The sequence below is a fragment of the Saccostrea cucullata genome, unplaced genomic scaffold (genome assembly GCF_032062105.1).
Source record: "Saccostrea cucullata isolate Sc308-1 unplaced genomic scaffold, CSIRO_AGI_Scuc_v1 ctg18864, whole genome shotgun sequence".
Taxonomy (NCBI): domain Eukaryota; kingdom Metazoa; phylum Mollusca; class Bivalvia; order Ostreida; family Ostreidae; genus Saccostrea; species Saccostrea cuccullata.
The window spans coordinates 1-20,942 of NW_026925584.1; the positions used below are offsets into that span (position 1 = coordinate 1).

The 20,942-nt window shown below is 31.9% G+C and overlaps 1 protein-coding gene across 1 annotated transcript; it reads right to left on the reverse strand.

Annotated features, from left to right (window-relative positions):
• Window positions 1–5,062: 5,062 nt before the first annotated feature.
• On the reverse strand, window positions 5,063–6,823 carry LOC134269287 (uncharacterized). The gene is made up of 4 exons (XM_062751486.1): window positions 6,710–6,823; window positions 5,544–5,673; window positions 5,350–5,384; window positions 5,063–5,238 (listed from the first exon to the last, which is right to left on the reverse strand). The coding sequence occupies exons 2-4, from the start codon at window positions 5,642–5,644 to the stop codon at window positions 5,063–5,065; spliced, it is 312 nt and encodes a 103-aa protein (XP_062607470.1). The 5' UTR covers window positions 5,645–5,673; window positions 6,710–6,823.
• Between the last annotated feature and the right edge of the window lie 14,119 nt (window positions 6,824–20,942).

A 20,942-nucleotide genomic window follows, 5' to 3' on the forward strand; every position in this document is an offset into this window, starting at 1 on the left:
AATTTACAGAGCTCACTTCATTGGATAACTGAACAGTCAAGTGTTTTTTATTTTCATTTCTTAGGAAAGGAAAAGGTTGTACATGTGATATTACATTATCTGAAAAATTTTTCACATTAATTCATAAATTTTTTTTTTTTTAAGTGTAGAGATGTAACATATCAATTTCCAAAATTTGATTCAAATTCATCTTGCATGGATCTGTAGTCTTAACGTTTTCAAAGTGATCCACATGTACAGTCATACGCTAAACAAGGCGCCCAGGGGCCACATTGCCCAAATGAGCTAGGAAAATGCACAAACCAAATCCGAATTGAAAAATTTACTGAAAGGGTGGGTGGGGATAAGTGTGGGGGGGGGGGTTGAATTCTAATACTACTTGAGAATGCCTCCATATTAATACTGCAGATTACTTCTTGAGAAAGTTCTTGCGAAAGATTTTAAAGTTTGTTTTTTTTAACAGTTTGTATATATTACTTTGTAATAATTTAAAGTTGACTGCTTTTCTGTTATTGGGAGTTTTCCTTTATATTCCTATGTAAAACTTCGATCAGCCATGGTGGCACTGTCCTCAACTAGGAGGTCTTAATTTGAACAAATTTGTATCTACTCTACTTGAGGATGACTTATTATAAATATCACTAATCAAGGCTTTGCAGTACTTGAGAGGAAATTTTTTTTACAGATTTCCCTATATCTTTTTATGTAAAACTTTGATCAGCCATTGTGGTCCAACCCTACCCCTGGGGGTCATGATTTGAAAAAAATAGAATGTACACTACCTAAGGATAATTCAACATGAGTTTCATCTTTCCTGGCCTTGCGGTTCTTGAGAAGAAGATTTTTTTTAAGAATGCCATTAATTTTTCACTAATTTATAATTATCTCCCCTTGGAAGAGGGTGTGGCCCTTCATTTGATTAAACTTAAATTCTCTTTACCCAAGGATACTTTGTAGCAAGTTTGGTTGAAATTGGTCCCCAGTGGTTTCTGAGAAAAAGATGAAAATGTGAAAAGTTTATAATGACAAGGACAAAAACAGACAATGGACAAATTTTGACCAGAAAAGCTCACTTGAGCCTTTGTCTTAGGTGAGCTAAGAAAAGGACAATTTCTAAAAACTGTAAAGTGAATAATCTCTTTAGGAGTCTACTTGGATTGTAAATTTTGCCCCGTACCTGTCTGCCATCATTTGTCAGAGCCTGCTGAAAGCCTATAATCTGTGTGGTCTTGGTCCCTGTACTAGCGTTATGGTTAAACCTAGAGACTAAAATTATATAAAACCATAACGTTTCAGATCTGAAGCTAGACATCACCAGACTAAAGATTTATCGCTGAAAACCAAAAATTAGCCTAAAAAAATCGCATGAAAATTTTCCAGGGCCAAGGGTGGGTAGCAAAAAATACCCAGGTATAAAGATAGCTCTCTGTGCGTGAAAATTTTCAGACTATGTATAAAAGTTATTTTACCTTTTTACTTTAATTAGGAAAAATCTTAACAGAAGTATAATAAACTGTTTTATTAAGCTCTTGGACATCTAGTCACCACCGTACATACCTCGCCGCCATATTTAAAGGGTTAGTTTCGCATTTCTGAAGGTGAAGGTTGTCTCTTCGGGAGCAGCAATTGTAGCGAATACCATGCCATCTGGCGTCATAATGCGGCATCAAATTCGTACTACTTGATTCGTCTTCGTTGAAAGTGCTTCATGGATTGCATGAAAGAATTTACGGTTTTAATTCAGATAATGATAGTAATGTGTTTAAAACTATGTATCAATGTAAAAGAAAGAAGAAGGAATTTACAAGAACAAAGCAACTTAGATATAAACATGAAATAAAGAATGAAAGAAGTTTAAAATTAAATGTAAGAAGCACGAATACGAAAGCAATGAAGTGACATATAATTGCAATAATACTAAAGAATAAGCAAGATGACAGAATTTAAGAAGAATAAAGTGACATATAATTAACACAATACCAAAGAATAAGCAAGAAGGTAGAATATGAGAACAATAAAGTAACATATAATTAATATAATAACAAAGAATCAGCAAGTAAGCATAATAAGAATAAATGCAAGACGCATAGAATTATGGCGGTAATTCCCTTCCATAATCCCACACGAAAATTTATATGACTATATATTGAATAGGGTTAGTTTTAAAACAACGAAACTAAATGCACACGAAATTATTTTTGATGACAAATTAAAACAATGAAATTTTATGCCCATGAAAATTTGTGCTTCTACAGTATGCGATGAGGCACATCATTTGGTATGATTTATAACTCGGGTATTGTTTGTTTGCCGATTTAGAGGTTAAGCCAGTACGAAAAATAAGATATCTTTTTATACCGTGACCGGCTTTGGCATGAAAATTCAGTTTATACGATCACACTCAAAGGACTGGTTTCTACGTTCCGTACTGAGAATCGGAAACGCAGCATATTGATAATTAAGTTCCGTGTTCTAGAACAAAGCCTGCTATAGACTTGTAGGGTAGGGAGTTGATCCTTACATCGCGAGTTCGAATCCAACAGTGGGACGTGGAGACGGCCCCTCAGATGAGACCTTATAAAAACTAAGGTCCCGTGTTGAAGTAAATGCTGGCGCAAAAAAGATTCGTTTCCGCTCGATGGCCCTAAGTTTTGAGAAAAGGACAAAATTTTTAGCCCTCAACTGGCAAGTAGTGGCGTCTCTACGTGTTGGTGGATAAAGCCCCAAGGGGAGATTAAGAAACAATCTATCAATCTAGCCAATATACAGGTTGTAAATGTTTCAATTTTTTTTCCAAGACTCAAATGTATATGGAGATAACGAACTCTATGAAAATCTCACGAGTCAAAGTCAAAGCAATCATTTTCTATATCATCGTTTCTAAAAAAAAAATTAATCTTGCTTTGAACACTGACAACATCTCACTCGTGTTCAACATTCAATCAAGGAACAGAAAAATGTTTTTTTAAATAACAAGTTAAAACAATGAAATATATGGAGATAACGAACAATATTCGAGTTAAAAACTGCAAAAGTTTGCGATTGCAAAATGGGAACAGCGCAAACACGGACCCCTAAAACATCAGATGCGGGATCAAATGCCATTGAGGATTGAGCGTCCCTGCAGACCGGTCACACCTGCCGTGTGCTTCTTATCATGATAGGGAAATAACGGAAAAAGTGTGTAAATAATGAAGAAACAATTGCGATGAAAAAATCAGTCAGCATGTGACTCAGTGATAAATTGTAGCTGATGACAAGGTCATTGTATCGACAATAGAACCTACAAAATGATGACTTTAAAAGACTGGTAATGAACAAGAAAGATTTCATACCTTCACAAGTTTTACCCACTCGGCGATAATTTTTACAGCACTGCAGCTCTCTAAATATTAAATTTAAATATTCAAATCGTAAAAGTATACAAGAACAGTAACGTCAAGTCAATCTGGTCTCATACCTTACTCATTCCTTAATTTATTAAATTTATTAAGATTTTAAGCTTACCCAGTAGATGTACTTGGACAAAATCCAGGTTTATTTCCCGTGACTGAATTTACTGCATGAGTTAGCAGAATCAGGATAAGATAAAATTCCATGAGAAACAGGAATTATAGAATAACACTAAGTATGATTATTGAATGTGTAAGCAGTCTTTATAGATTTTGAATTTAAGGTATAAGATATATATATATATATATAACGTAGATATACAGGAAAATTTATAATAATATTAAACAACAAACATAAAACAATTAGGTACTCTTGTTATTTGACCTATGGAATATATTCAATAACAATTGGCGAATAATAGCGCTTTTCAGATAATTGGAAACACTTTCCAATATTTGCCTTTTAAAAATCTTGCACAAGTATTCACTTGATGTTTTCTATCTAAATATAAAAAGAGGGGAATAACTTATTTCAGGAAAATTTAAAAAAGTTTCATATTCTGCCCTTTTTACCTTTACCCCCCCCCCCCTAACGAAAACAACCGTGAAAGGTTTTTATAGGGTATAGTTTAAATTGTGAAAATCATTGAGATAACATATAGTATTCAAGCTTATAAGTCTATTAAAGAAAAGAAAATGGAGCAGAGCAAGCAAGGACCTGAAAAACATCAGATGTTTGATCCGGTTCTATGGAGGAGCGAGCATCTCCGGCTGACCTGTCACACCTGCTCCTTGTTTTCCCTATCATCAGAAATTAACGGACAAATCCGTCTACAATTCAGTGTGCATATGATGGCGAAGTGTTCGGAATACGACAATGTCATTGATTCTTTATGTTCTAGCATAGTTGAATACCACGCTAGATGTAACACATTATTTCACTTTGTGATATCTTTAGGGAATTTATTTTATTTGATAAATATTTCTCATACATATAAGGCCTTGTCTCTATTTGTGTCCTTATTTTTACGAGGGCAAAATACAACACAAAACCACAAATCATGGAATTTAGATCCTCGAAGTCTTTAAAATCTTTTTACAATAAATTGTTACAGGTGTTCTTTGAAAGTTTTTGAAAGCAGTGAAAACTCGTTTCAGTATTAAAAAATTTAAAAAGACTCTCCCTCAAAAGTAGGGACGATATGCACTTTTAGAGAAAAATGAATTGTCACTTTTGCATAGCTTTTTTGCAGATAAATTTTAAGTATAATTTTTTATGTCATATGTCATGTTGTTTTGATAGCTAGCTGACAGATTTTTATGTCATAGAATACGTACAAGATATGCCATGGTCAGTGACAGTTAAAAATGAAATAGCAATACTGTATAAAGTGTTATATTCGCCCCGTGTTATTTTCGCCCTTTTGCAAGGAATTTAGGCTGTGTATTTTGAATTCGCACCTTTTTAAATTCGCCCAATCAGGAGGAGGGCGAAAGGGGCGAAAATAAAACGGGGCGAAAATTTCCCTGTTTACAGTAATTTATTATCATTGTTACTTTTTTTCTCTCGAAATGAGAGTTTCAACAAAATAGATCGCATGAATAACGTGAACATAATGATAAATTAGCTTTTAAAGCTGTCGTGCAAATGTTGATCATGAAACAAATGTTTATATTACAAAGTCTTTGCAGTTTCTCAAGATTAAAGTATCATAAGGGCCATCCTCCACATCACCACAAAATTTGTTACTTGAATCAGTTTCCTTAGGAACGGTTATCACTAAATCATTTTTTAGTGTAAGTCCATAAGCCATATTGTTTTTCTGCATTCTTGTAGCTGATTTCACTAAAATTAAAACACAAATTTAAACACAAATGTTCATTCAAATGTAAATGAAAGATTTACTTGAAACAATATAACGAAACAGCTTTTGCTAACATAAAAAAATATTGTTACCTTGATTTTCATGGCATCGTTTTGATGTCGTTTTCCTGTTTAAAAATGATTTCTAAATAATGGTACGTATCCACAATTACGTTAAACAAATGTTTTCCTCTAACTTAGAATTGCAAAGTATAAGTAATTGTTTCTTACGAAATCAATTATATAGTTATATAAATAAGATAATATTCTTTTATAATTTAACCTACCTAATATGTTTACAATAAGTACACAATAAAGTTGCAAACACAACGCCAAAGCAACAGACCACTGATATTGCTATAGCAATCCATCGAGTCCCACGATCCATGTTTTTATTTGTGAATATATTGGTAGAATCTATTAAGAAATTCCAAAAAAATGCTTAAACGTTACGTAAACGTATCCTAAAAATTACCTGTTTCATGTACATGAAGTGAATTGAATAGACACAGGTTTGGTGAATTATATACCACGTGAAGAATAATCGAGGAATGTGATATAATTTACTTGCTTTCTTTGTAATTATGAATCACAATTATGATTATTTTGTTTCTATTACACAAAATAAATACCTAAATTAAACTTTTTAAAATACATTGTATACCAAAACAAGGATGGCATAGACATTTCCATGGTCAATCGCATCATCATTGATCTATTGTAGCTAATTCAGATTAGTACTGAATCGCAAAAAAATATTCGAAGTACAATTGATTAGCAAACAGAGACTGTTTTCTTACGAAAAAGTGGTTTCATATAATTATTTTATTTTGAAAATACTGTTTAGATTTAAGGATCTGGGTTTGGCCCTTCCCATGAATCATGTTTTTATAGAATATATTATCGCTTATCTTTTCAATTTTCATCATTGAATAAAATGTCATTCAATGACGTGCTAAATACTCCACTTATACTTGTTATACCCCCCGCTTGAAAAGCGGGAGGGTATATAGTAATCGTTAATTCCGTCCGTCCGTCTGTTACGCTTTGGGGTACCCATCTCTTATCCGCAACTCCTCTCATACCACTGAATGAAATTTGATGAAACTTTCACAGAATCTTTATTACATATTGCCATTGTGCACCTCCTATCTTACTTTTGGTTCGACACATATTTTGGGTTTTCCGGCCACAGCAAAACATGGACTTTGCCAATTTAACTATATGGAGGCGGGGGTATCATTTAATGAGCTCATCGCTCACAGTACCTCTAGTATTTAAGAACTACATTCATTTGATTGAGTCATCACTTTTTCTGCATTTTGTGAGTGTATCTTTAATATACACCCTTCTTCTGTTTTTCAATGAATCGTCTTTCTGTGTTATCTTCATCATAATACTAGTAATTTTAAACTTGGGAAAACCAAGCATAACAAATGACGTTCTTACTTACTGTTACTTGTTGCGCATCCTTTAACTGGGTCACATGATGCACACTGACCACAGGACTCTCTACATAGCTTTCCATAATAACCCGAAGGGCAAGGTATACAGTCCCAATCGTATGTCCCCGGCCAACATTCTTTGAAAGTAAGGGTACAGATAAACAGATATTTATATGAACCTACTTAGTAGCCAAGATCGTTGTAAGAATTATTTTGTACATGACTGTATGAATTAACAAATATATAGATAACTTAAAAATATTTTTGAAAAAAGGAGGGGGGGGGGGGCAGATATTTAATCTGAAAGAAGCTGTACATTTTGTTGTAGATAATATTAGGTAACAGTAGTATAAACCTTTTGTAATATACAGGCAATTTTTATTAACAGTTGTGCCATTTGATATATCATATGTGAAGAACTAAAATATTTACATTTTAGGAAGTATTTTAAAATCATCTTATGGTATTCATTCCCTACCTTCACAAGCTTCCCCTACTAGGCGATAATTTTGACAGCATTGCAACGGTTCCCTATGGCATACATAGCATTGTATAAATGTTAATAATGATAACACAATGTACATGTAATGGCAAAATTAGTATTAAAATCTAAAATGCAAATATTTTATCTTCTTTATAATTCAATAAAGTAAAGTGATTACTTTGAAACGTAGGATTAAGTTCATTTCAAATATCTATCAAATTGCTTCTTTTTTTTCAAGGATTATCAATTCAATATCAGGTATTAAACTTTAGATGAAAAAGTTGAATGGTTATATCATTTAATGCACATAAAAATGTTCGATTTTTTTTGTTAATATTCAAATAAACAAAATCAAAGAGAAACAACTAAATAGAAAAAACTTTTTCTGAAAAACATTTGTTTTTATATTATAAACTAACAAAAACAGTATAGTGAACTATGATTAATTATAGTAATACCTATGACACTTTGAAATCTAAAGTTTACAAATGTGATTATCTTAATTTGCTTTAATATTGAAAACAATAAAAAAAAAAAACAATCCTTGAAAAATAGCAATTTGATAAATATTTGAAATGAACTAAATCAAGGTACAATTCTCGAAAATGCGTTCAACAAACGATCGCTTTTTTTGGACTTATACATTCATGCCGTCAGTTCATATAAAATCCTCTAAAAGTGAACAGTATTTAGTTTCTTGGTCACTTATTATTGATCCAAGATAGGGATTCAAGGATTCCTAATAGAAAATTTGCAATAATTGTATTTCAATTTATTAGACTGCCTCATTTTGGATTTACTATGACGACCTTGATTGAATAATACATGTTTTGTTCTAATTGACAAGTGCATTTTAAGTGGGAGGTTATATTGTGCCCATCCGTCCGTATGAAATTTAACGAAACTTTTACAGAATCTTTGCTATATTGTGTCACTGTGACCTCCATTTATCTTTTTGACACTGTCATTCTTTCTATAATATTGAAGGGTACCCAACTCTTATCCGTAATACCTCCTATTTTACTGCATAAAATTAAATGCGACAGAGTCTTTATTACATAATATCATTATGCACCTCCTATATTTCTTTTGGATCTGACACTTATTTAGGGTCTCTCAGAGCAATCCATGAGCATCGCCAGTCATTATTATCAAGTCAGAGGCAGGAGATATCATTTAGCGAAGTCAGTGTTCACATTAACTCAAGATTTATCAATGTATGAAATATGTAAACAGTCGAGTAACTGAAGATTTATATTTTGAAACTGGTTGGGATAATATATATATTGATTGATATTTGATAAAACGTATTTCAAAACCCCAAACATTTAAACGAACTATATTTATATTAAAATTATGTTTTGAATATAAAAGACAAAAAATGTTTAGAAAAGTAGACTCTTGCATATATTTTAAAGTTTACAACACAATTCATGTTAACCATGTTAGGATAAATCTTTTTTTAGTTTGGTTTTCAGAAAATGTAACATAAAATAAAGATAAAATTCAAAATCATTTTATATTTTAATTTTTGAAGCGTTAATTAAGCATACCACAATATCATAATGACACTTGAGACGGTTTGCTTACCCGACGGACGTATTCGAACAAATTCCTGCTGCATTTGTCGAAAAAACATTCCTTGTACATGATAGCAAAATAGATATGAAACAGTATTTTATGTTCATCACTAATAAAGAATAAAAGCTGTTTAAATTCTGGTATAAAGAAAGTCAAAAATAATTAAAACGGAAATGCTACGTAGCCGTACAGGAAGTTTTGGTATTTGTTCCTTAAACCCCTTTAAAACTGTCACACGTGTACTGTAAATCTCATTCAAAGCAATGCAGTAGGTGGTATATCTGCTGTTTAATGCAATTTGCTACAATGATCCATAAAGATATAATTTATGGATGCTAAAAATATATGTAACAGGGAAAAAATAATTTCTGCGCTGTATATTATGCAGATATTTAATATGTCATGGTCTGTTTCCTTGAATCTAGAGAATTGTTTACATTTTGTAAATTTTGTAGAAATTTTAACAGTTTCCGCCATTATCGGGAAATAATACCACACAGAGAGAAGACAGGAGGAAACAGAAATAGACATGAAAAGACAACAAAGGGCAAATGGATGCCAATCAGAGGGATGACCGTTCTAGCGGTTTCACCAAATTAACCCATACAATCATTTACCAGAGTCAACAATAAACATGACTAGCAAACTGCCACTTATATTAAGGACAGTCGGGGTCGAAAATACGTGAGCGTATAAAAAGTTTCCAAGTCAAAACTCAAGAGAAAAAAAATCTTCTTTAACATGCATTTTTTTGGCAAAATTCACAATCAGAAACTTGATTTCAGATTTTGAATGTTGTTCTATTTATTATAGAGTTCACACGACTAGTTTATTACTATTTCTGCTTTTAAGAAGTATGAATGAACTGCAATAATGTGCCGAAAAAAATATCAGATCAACTTTAATGGAAACATTTTATGATGTATAGAAAATGAATAACGAATCTTAATATTACCTACTTACTAACCAAGATCTGGAAAATGAAGTGAAAAGAAGTTAAAGTGAGCTTTTTTGATTAAGCATATGAAGATAACGAACATTATTCAAGTTCAAAAGTCCATAAAACGTCAGCATTTGACTCCATAATAAATTGTTTTTGCTGACAAGGATCTTGAAATCTTCAAAAAAGTATATTAGATCCGGTATTTTAAAACAGAAGGTGTTCGGTCACATTTCATATTTTATATTTTCCACAGTTCCTGAAGCTCAATCAAGAATAAAATAGAAAATGATACGGGGACGGGGATGTCCTTTTATCTTAACTGTATATTAAAATCTCTGCAGTTAATCGAATGCCCCAAAGGAGTTTTTGATATTCCATGACCAATGTTTTTAAAGATTAATCGTTATTAAGTTTCCTTGTTTTGTGCGTCCTGGTCAATAACTTATAGAGATGCATTCTCTTTTACTTTCGTGAATTGCTTTTTTTTTACTACCAGTCTTCCGCGAATGAGTTTTGATCTGCTATCTCAACTGCCTTCTTTTGTTATACTGTCTAATTAGGTATTTCATGGTGAACTTTATACCTTTGTACTTTTAACTCTGTTTCAGGTTTTCATATCAGCTCTTTTAGACTTTAATGAAACATAGAAAACAAAAACAAGCGGCTTTTCATTTCTTAGTTAATTATCAACACGTTTGTTGGGTATTTTGATAAATTAATTGATTTGCTAAGAGATAGATACTGTTTGCTTGTCCTATATTTGCTTGTAAAATAAAGTGTTTTGGGGTTTTTTTATGTTTTGTGGTGACGGATTTGCATATTATTTCGAAACTTACATTTTTTCCCTACATATACGAGATACATGTAGATATATCTTTGTCATTTGTCGTTACAGTTATATATCATTACAATATAGTAGTTGATAATAAAGTAATATGCTGAAAAAACAAACGATCTCACCGAGAAATCAGTTTGATGCGTGGGAGTCAACGTTTGTGGGTAATCAAAATATTTGTAGTTCGAAGGGAAAATATATCGTGGGTAACTTGAATATGTACATTCAGACGTTTCATTGAATGAGTGACAAAGAAATTGTTCATGCAAATGAAATGAGGATGAATCGACTATGAAACATATAAAGTACAAAACTCAAGATCAAAAGTCCAGAAAATAATGCAGAGCAAACACGGACCTCAAAAACATAGGTGGTAGGATCTGGTGCCATGTTTGAGTGAGCATCCGCCATGTGCTTCTTAACGTGATCGGAAAATAACGGGAAAATCTGCCACAAACCCAGTATGCAAAAAATTGACCATCAATCAGTATAAAAAACATCACTCAGCAATTTACATGATAAATTTTATTGGCTGACATGGTCATTTAATCGACCATAGAACTCACTAAATGATCACTTTAAACAAGACTGCTGGTATTCTTCTTTCATAAAGTTGTTTGTCAATAATTTACCATAATTCATATATCCAAGAGATAGATGAAGTTATTAGGGTAAATTGATGTAATTTAATGTTTTATTAAAATTTTCTTGAAATTGCCCAGTTTCAACATGTAACCATAGAAAGGTCTATACATTCTTCAAAATATGGATGTTTAACATTTGTACCTGTATATATGTATATATTCAATCTGCACCCTGAGTTTAAAGCTACTCATGAAAGTTCCAAAGCTTTTTTAATCAAGAATTCAAAAGAATTAAAAAAATCAGCGATTAATTTTAGAAGACAAAATAATTTAAAAACCATATTACAGGTATACTTTGTTTGATTTGAAACATGATTCTATATATTTTGTGTTCTCATCTCCATAATTTTGTTCTGTAAGTAATAAATTTCTAAAGAATAATTGAGACGATGAAAAAAGATCCAAAAAATCTTATCATGAAGTACATCTCCTGAAAAGAAAATAAAATACGCAGGGTAGGGTTAACAATTACCAATAGTGTCCAATTATTTTAGGACCTAAGAAAAAAACAAGTCATATGCAATAATAAAAAAAAAACTTCTGTCATATAAAATATCAGGCAAAGTGTGATAATTATTAAGCATTCCTTATTGATTGAATATACAGCTTATTGGATATATATTCAGCTTCACACTATTATCATTCGTTAATATTCAAATCTATTACATCGAAGCTGGTGAAAAACTTATGGAAAATACCTTTTCTTCGCAATGTATCTGATTTTACTTAACACCTTGATTATATTATCTATAGCATATGATATACAAGAAAGTGATACAGTACTTTTTGGTGAGTATTTTTCTAAAGATAATTTTATCGTTGTTGTCATTGGTTGTATTTAGAATAAAACATAAAAAAATCATAATTATATTTAAAAAAATCATTACTTTAAGAAAAGGTTCATGAAATGGGATGAATATTTTGATTGAACAAATCGCTCTTTTAACATTTTTCAAAACTACTATTAAATATATCATTCAAATTATTATTTATCTACCTGTGTCTTGATTGTTAATTAAAATGACTAATTAGGGCGATGATTCATCTTACTTTCAAATAATAACTTTGCCATGAAAATGCACATCATTTTTATTTCAAGATATGATAACTTCACAAAATCCAAAGTTATCTGCAAAATAAAATTTTATAATTTATGTAAATGATCATTTAAATCACCATTTTTATTTTCTCGACTTTCTTCACCTTCAAGGCGATCGAAATAATAAACGTTTATTTATCAGTGACTATCCTTAACTGTTATCATGTGCTTGGTTTATGTTACGTAGTAAATTGTTCATCACAGTTATTACATTTTTTTCTTTGATATTCAGCCTCAACTACCCAATTCACCTCAAATATCGAAGAAACAACAAAAATCGTGATTTTTTTGTAAGAAATCGTATTAAATTTTTGCAGTATAACAGCAAATGAACTTTAACAATACCTACGATGGAATTTCAACCTCTACATGTACATGCATAAAATACAGAACTAGAAGAATGTTTATGTTGATTAAACTTAACTTATAAAGCTTTTTACAAACTTGTATAACTGGATGTTTCTGCTTTAAATCTTGATAACGATTCATGAAATGGCAAGTATTTGTTTTCGTAAAATGAAATATTGAAAGAGGAAAAGATACGTATTTCCTTTATCTTAACCATGCACACACACACACACCCTCACACACAGAGTTTTCATAAAGTCTGTAACTTATCAAAATATATTGCAAATGCACCTAGAAATGAAAAAAAAATCAGTTTGATTCAAAGCAAATCTAGACATATATTTACAAATTTTGACTGCGTTTCTATATTGGACAAACAAAATGTGTCATTTAATTATATGTTATAAAACAACAAATTTAAAAAAGAAATCAACAATATTTTACATGACTTAATATTCAAATAAATAACCTTAATTAAACTAGAGGACATGTTAGCAATGAGCTCAATAAACGATACCCCTCCCTCATATATGAATATAGTGACAGTGTTCATGTTTTGCTATGGGAAACCCGAAATATGTGTCGGATCAAAAAGTAAAACAGGAGGTCACAATGGCAATATGCAATAAAAATTCTATGAAAGTTTCATCAAATTTAATTCAGTGGTATGAATGGAGTTGTGGATAAAAGATGTGTACCCCAAAGAGTAACAGACAGACGGACGGACAGCTAGACGGACGGACATAACGATATCATAACTATATACATTTGTACCCTTCCACTTTTCAAGCGTGGGGTATAACAAAGTCACAACGAAATCTTAGTTTTTATTTTTGACGATATTGCTTATATTTTACATCATACATATTGTCATTGAATAAAACTATATAAAATTACATAAATTGTAGCTTAATTTCCCTTAAAAAATCAATCGATTGATAAAAAACGTAAATCATTTTTTTTTTAAATTTATATTAAGAGAATTGTGATTTTAACAACAACACCTGTGGATGGACAACTCAGGGTCGGAATGTTTTTTATAAGCCAATCTATGTGTGTGGTTATCTTGGGAATCCGAACTATTGTAGCATACGTATGCGTTTTCAAGATGGCGATCTTTGGACTGCAAGGCAAATTGGTTCGATAAACCAGACAGGTTTGTACTACCTTATTAACAATTTCATGTATATGCATATGCTTTTGCAAACAGGAAATTTTTAGAATACATTTTTAATACTTTTTATATTTTTGCATTTATACTTTTGTAATGCTTGGCATGAACAGCTTAAGGTGCTTAGACACAAATTTGAAATTAACATTTTCTCAAATTTTCTTTATAATTTCATAACGTGTATGTTGCAATAGAATTTCAATGGAAAATATGAAAAAATCTCATTTTTTAATGGAAGTTATTGACACTTCGAATTTTTAGACGCATTTGATTGACACGTCCTTGCACCTTCACAATTCTTAACGTTATCCCTCATACTTTGAATAACTTCCATTAAAAATATGATTGTTTTCATATTTGAGTAAGGAGTCTCCATGCTCTATGTACTATAAAGGTCAAGGTCATATCAAAAAGTGAAAGGTCAAATAAATTATTGTGACATTTTCCACCGAATCTCTTACATTTTTTGCAATTGAATTTTTTTTAACGCCAAAATATCTTTAACCAAGTATTCAAATTTCTTCATTTTTACACATTTTATTTTAGGAACACATTTAATCATTCTGATAATTTTTGTTTTAACTTGAATGATATATGTTCTGTCAAATTAAGAATATATTTTGTAGCTGGAAATGATATTTTAGCATTTAACGAGGGTTTGATCAGGTTGCTGAAAAAGTTAAAATATGAAGTTGGATTTTTTTCTATTAAGAACATGTTAAGTTAATGAACAGGAGTTTTACTAACCGATCGTTCTTGAAGGTATTGTTAATAGCTTATGCGGATCCTAATTAAATTTATATCACTTATGCAATAAAATGACTGTGTGTTTAGACATCACTTTAAGAAACCTTTATGTTTACATATATGATATTTCTCTATTATAAAAAATGTTGAGAGCAAATACATTCATATCTCTTTGTAGTTATTCACAGTTCATAGGTCAATAATATCTACTGGTACATAAAATATTAAAATGTCTACTTCTATTTGCATTTCATGTATAACAAGATGTGTTTGTGTGAAATACTTTGGCCCCCGTATGGCAATATAGCAAAGAAGAAACTTTTCTTAACTGCAAATTTAATATATTGATACCAAAAGTAGGTTGTTCTCACTGTAATTACATTTGTGAAATATGAAAGTAGGCCAAGGTTAAATTTTTCAAGGTCGGAATTCTTCAAGGTCATTGGTATTTACTGAAAGGTCTTGCCACAAAAATACATTATAAAGTATGGAACCCCTATCCCTATCCGTTCAGAAGTTATGGCCAAGGTTAAGAATTTTTAAAGTAGGTCTAACTCCAAGGTCAAGGATTAAGGGTCAAAGGTCTTCCTATCAAATGAAAGGTCTTGTCACAAGAATTAAATATGTCAAGTATGAAAGCACTAGCCCTAACCCTTTAAAAGTTATGGTCAATGTTTGCTTTTGAAAAAAAAGGTCAAACTCTAAGTTCATTGTCAAAGGATCAAAGTTCTTTTTATCAAATGAAGGATCCTTTCACAAGGATTAGATATGTGAAGTTTGAAAATTCTTACCCTTACCGTTCAAAAGTTATGATCAAAGATGTTTTTAACCAGTACAGAAATCTACAAGGTCATGGTCAAAAGGTCAAGGTTGTTGATATCCAATGAAAGGTCTTTCAACAAAAAATATATGTGTGAAGTATAAATGTCCTGATATCTACTGTTCTTAAAATATGGCTAAAGTAAAAGTTTGAAATTTTTGTGAAAATGTGGGTCATTCTTCAAGGTCAAGGTCAAAAGGTCAAATTTGGTGGTATCCAAAGAAAGGTCTTGTCACAACAGACGGACGGACACGACAAAAACTATATGGCCCCAAAACTTCATTTACGTGGGCATAAAAATGAACCAAATACGCAAATAAAATCATTGTTCTTTATTTATAATCGAAAAAGATATTCAAAACAGTTATTTTGGCGATCGATTTAACTTGATATACCGGTAGAAAACTAGCCTTCGTGTGCAAGTTTTATCTTAGATGCATACTCAGTAATCTCTAACGTTTACTTTTTTGTGGATCTTTTGTGGACCTTAAGATAAATTTTCATGACTATATGGTTTTTAGTTTCCGGAAATCTTTGGTATATAGTTTTTGCTTGTGTAATCTGTTGCACTAGCTGTATCTCTTGCTGTCTGTTTTACTGCAAAAACTTTAACCTTGTACATTACTTTTTATTTTGGAGAGCTATGACTTTCATATTTCACATGTGTATTCCTTATGGCAAACCCTTTCTTTGGGTTTTACTTAATTTGACCTTGGAGTTTGAGCCACTTTTACAAACGTTTACTTTGGCCATATTTTTTGAACAGTAAATACCAGGACTTTTATAATTCATAAAAGTATCCTTTGTGAAAAGACCCTTTATTGGATACAAACAATTTTGACCTTTTGGCCTTGAATTTCGAGATTTCTATATTTATGAAAAACTTTAACCTTGAACATAACTTTTGAACGGTAAGGCCTAATGCTTTCATACTTTACATATGTAATCCTTGTGAGAAATCGTTCCATGGGATACTAAGAACTTTTACCCTTTGAACTTGGTGTTTGATGTAATTTTAAAAAAACAAACCTTGACCATAACTATTTAAGAGTTAGGGTTTGTGCTTTTATACTTAACAATTTAAATTCTTGTGTTAAGACCTTTAATTTGATATCAAAATGTTGGCCTTTTGACATAGACCTTAGAATTTGACCTACTTTAAAATTTTTTTAAACTTAACCGTAATTTTTAAAGGGTTTGGGCTAGTGTTTTCATTCTTCACATAAGTAATCGTTGTGAGAAATCGCTTCATGGGATACCAAGAACTTTCGCCTCCTGACCTTGATCTTGGGATTTTGACTTACTTTTAAAAAACAAACCTTGACCATAACATTTGGAGGGTTACGGTTAGCTTAGTGCTTTCGTTCGTTTCATATTTAATTCTTGTGACAAGACTTTTTATTTGGTATCAAGAAGTTTGACCCTTTGTCTTTGACCTTGGCCTACTTCTTAAAAATTTTAAACCTTGGCCATACTTTTAAAAGTTTTGGGCTAGGGCTTCCGTAGTTCATATATGTATTCTTTGTGGGAAGACCTTTCATTGGATACCAATTATCTTGACCTTCTGACCTTGACTTTGGATATTTCCGTACCATGAAAAAAGCTTTGGCCTACTTTCATATTTCACAGTTGTATATCCATAGAGAATACCCTACTTTAGGTACCGATATAATAAATTTGTATTTCAGAAATGTTTAATCTTTGCTATGTTGGTATACGTGTGCATCAGTGTTTCACAAACACATCTTGTTTCATTCATTCTTCTCACGAAAAATTTGTTTATCCGTTGAAAAAAGCAGAACATTGCAAATAACGTCAAGAACAGCTGACAAACACTTTGTTGTCGTAACATTTAAGTAAAGTGTTGCTGTGTCTTCATTACTGAAATCGTAGATTTAATGTTTTTGATCAAAATTTATACTTGATTGTAAATTAACTGGCTAGTACAAGTGTCTCAATCCATCAGGTACATTCATTCCTTTCCGTGCGACTGCAATTTCTTCAAGTCTTTATCATCAGTCTTCAAACGTGTTTCCTGTGCATTTTCAGCATTGATATTACTTTTTGATATCCATTTTCACGAATACAAATATTCTCAGACATCAAACTGCTCACTTAACTGATCACAAATAGTCTTTCAAAAAATATTATCTCCGAAATAGAATCCTTTGCCCGATGAATTCGAAGCGTTACTGCCTTTCAAGCCGAATTGTCGCCCGCGTGGTGCAGTGGTTAGAGCTTCTGCTCTATAGTTGCGGGAAAAAATCCTGTTATAGTGATTACTTTATTATTACAATTATTAAAACAAAGTTCATAAAATCCCGTTTTTTATGACATTCGGTGAATATTTTTCAGTGTGCAAAATTGTTTATAAAAGGTTATTATAAAGATTATAAGCTATATTTATCTAGGTATCTTCTTCTAATGCTTCCAGAAATGCTAAAAATCGGGTCCATTGTCCTGGCAATGAGTAAATTCTATCATTCACTTGCTATATCAAGTAGTTATAACAGTAAAAATAGATGTGATTGATTACTTTAACAATCTGTAATCAGCTTGTAATCGAATACTTTTAAAATCCAAAGAAATTGTAATTCAATCGATTACTTTTGAAGGTAATCGGCCCCCATCCCCGAGTATAGGAAAAAAAAATTGCAGCTTCCATCAGCAAGTGGTGGCGTCTCAATATTATTGAAAAATTCTCGAGAGGGTTATTAAACAATATACAAAAGTACAATCAATCGATCAACACCTTGTATGTTTTTTCAAAATGTACGATGAACGGATAGTGCAATAACTTAAGTTCGGAAATATTCAATTGTCTGTCTTAAATGTATACATACAAAATGTTAGTAACAAATAACAAGTTTAAAAACTTCGATGGGAATTACACTAAATCATTCGGTATGGTACTTGATCAAAACTTTTGGGAAAGCTTTCAACCTTTACAGGACTCGATCACGTCACCGACTCACTTCAATTCCTATTGAATTTTTTTTTTAATTTCTTAATTGAAATGCTTATTTTGTGCTATGCAGGGATTCCTAGAAACATCAGTGAAAAGGTCTACGAACTTGGAAACATCTATGTTTTATCCTCGATATTCGTACAAACTGACTATATTAGATGTAGTGATATTTTAACTACTGAGATTCCTTTTTCAATTCACCATCGATGCCTGCATTACAGTCATCTAGTTCTCGGAAATGCAGCATTAATTGTTGCATTCATCAGGGATTATTCGATTCCATTCGATATTTTCGCTCTTTTGGGTATGCACGGGAATTCTCCCGTAGTAAAGTTTAGCAGATCTTCGACCAATCTTCCATTAGGAATCAAATTTAAGGTACGTTGTAAAATTTTTGCTACATGTAGCAATTGTTTAATGGCCGAGCTTGATAGTTTTGTTTGTCCAATTTTTTTTGATGTTTTTTAAATGAAAGAAATTTCTCTTGAATTCAGTTCAAGGCAATAGATATTTTCGATAATCTGTAATCTCATTATATTTTGAGAAATATTGCAAGTACCCCTGATGAAAATGAATGAATAATAAAATTTAAACAAAAAATATTTTAAACATAAAATGTACATGTACTGCTTTTTAACCGTTATTCCCGTCAAAAGTAGATGATTTTCATTTTTTTTATTCGGTGACAAAAGACACCAACACATGTTTTCTATTACAAACTGTGAAGGAATATTCTATCAAGAGCCAGAAAAAAATGACTCCTCAAAAATTAGGTATTTTACATGATTTTATTTGAATAACTGTTTACATTCTTGCAAATACATAGGTCTGTCGCTGGGAAGAATGTTTTATCTCATATGCTTTGGGGATAACGCCCATTAGATAAGCTTTTGATTTATCCTCGGTATCAACAGTATTTCAGGTTTTGACACGATCCCTTGCTTCAAGATTTTATTTTATTAAAACTTTAATTTGTGAAAATTACTGCTATAATAAAATGAATGATAAAGAGCGATAGTATTATTAAAAGCAAGAAAAGACTTGTGTATGTCAAAGAATTTTCTTATTCTACCAGGGAACCTGTATTGGCTACTTGAAGACAGATGTTATCCCCCTCCCTTTAAATCAGTTTCGGAGAAAGTAAAGCCTAGCAGTTCAGTTTTTATTATAAGTTTCCTTTATCATCTTTAATTATGCTTCCTGATATAATACTACGTATGCCTACCTAGTAATGTAGGTGTAACTTACCATGGATCTACAGTGAATGTAGCCTACAAGTAGCCCCTTAGCCTTGCCATGTTTTGTGCTGCCATCATCCAAAGATTTCATTTTCACGATTCTATGGTCCTTATAACTTTCAGTCAGAAGTTTGTTTGATGTAAAGCTCCCCAGCAATTGTCACATAATGTTTTCAAAGACGCAGATAGCAAAAATTCTAAATTTTGAACACGATCTACTTTCTTTCGAGACATGTCAACATCAACGGTTCTACGTCATCAGGTTACACGTCATCAATTTGAATTGGCAACCATTCTTATAATTTCGTAGGGGAAGTCTCAAAGTTTTGTTAAAAAATAAAGTCGTATGAGATAAATAGAACATCTATAATTGCGTGATTTGATATTGGCTTTATCCAACTCGTTGAAAATGCAATCTGACTGAAGCCAGACCTCTATTTACGCTATCGCATAGAGGATCTGATAACTCCCAATTAGAGGTCATGTTCTGGTGAACTTTGTATTTGCATGTTGCGTCAGATTTTCAACCAATCAGATAAGCCGTTGTAAATGAAGTTCGTTGTATGAAGAAAAATGGCGGATGTTGATCGGGTAGTGCAAGAAGTTTTAAAAAGAATCGGTATTAAGTCCATTAAGAACGAACAGAAATTAATTTTGAAATGTTTAATCGAAAAAAGAGACTGTGTTGCGGTGTTACCAACCGGCTTCGGAAAATCACTTCCATTTCAAATCTATGTTGTTGTTGTTGTTTCTTGTATTTTCCTCCGTTGACTTCGGAGCACCCTGTGAGGACAGGTAGATTTCTAAAAAAATGTTTAATTATGTCATTATCAGAGTAGTGTCTATAATCGAGATATGTTCACTGCCCTACTGTTGTGAATATCAAATAGTAGGTTCCTGCTTATCTCTTCGATATCACTTGTTATCACACTGTTTTTCCCAAGAATGTCCAAGATCTCAGTCTTAGAACTGTCTAGCAGACACTGTAAAAGATTAGTCGAATTGCACATAATCTTACTGACAGTCTGTGGGTTATAGTGCTGGACTAGTAGTTGGTATAGTGCATCTAGATGTTTATCTCGGATGGCTTGGTATGTGGAGCAGTGGAGAATAAGGTGTTCTCTATCCTCACTGGCGGCATTGCATAGAAGACAGGTTGAAGAGACTGTGTGCTGGTTGAACTTAGCTCTGTTGGACTGTAGGATATATGTTCCGGTTACAATTTTTGCCTTGATGGAAGCTTTTGCGACTGCCCTGGTGTTGTTTGGTACATAGTCCCATAGTTGGTGTGCTTGCTTTGTTGATTTTGGTTGCAGTGCTAGGTGTTTCAAGGATGGTTTGTCTATTACTTCATTCTGCCATT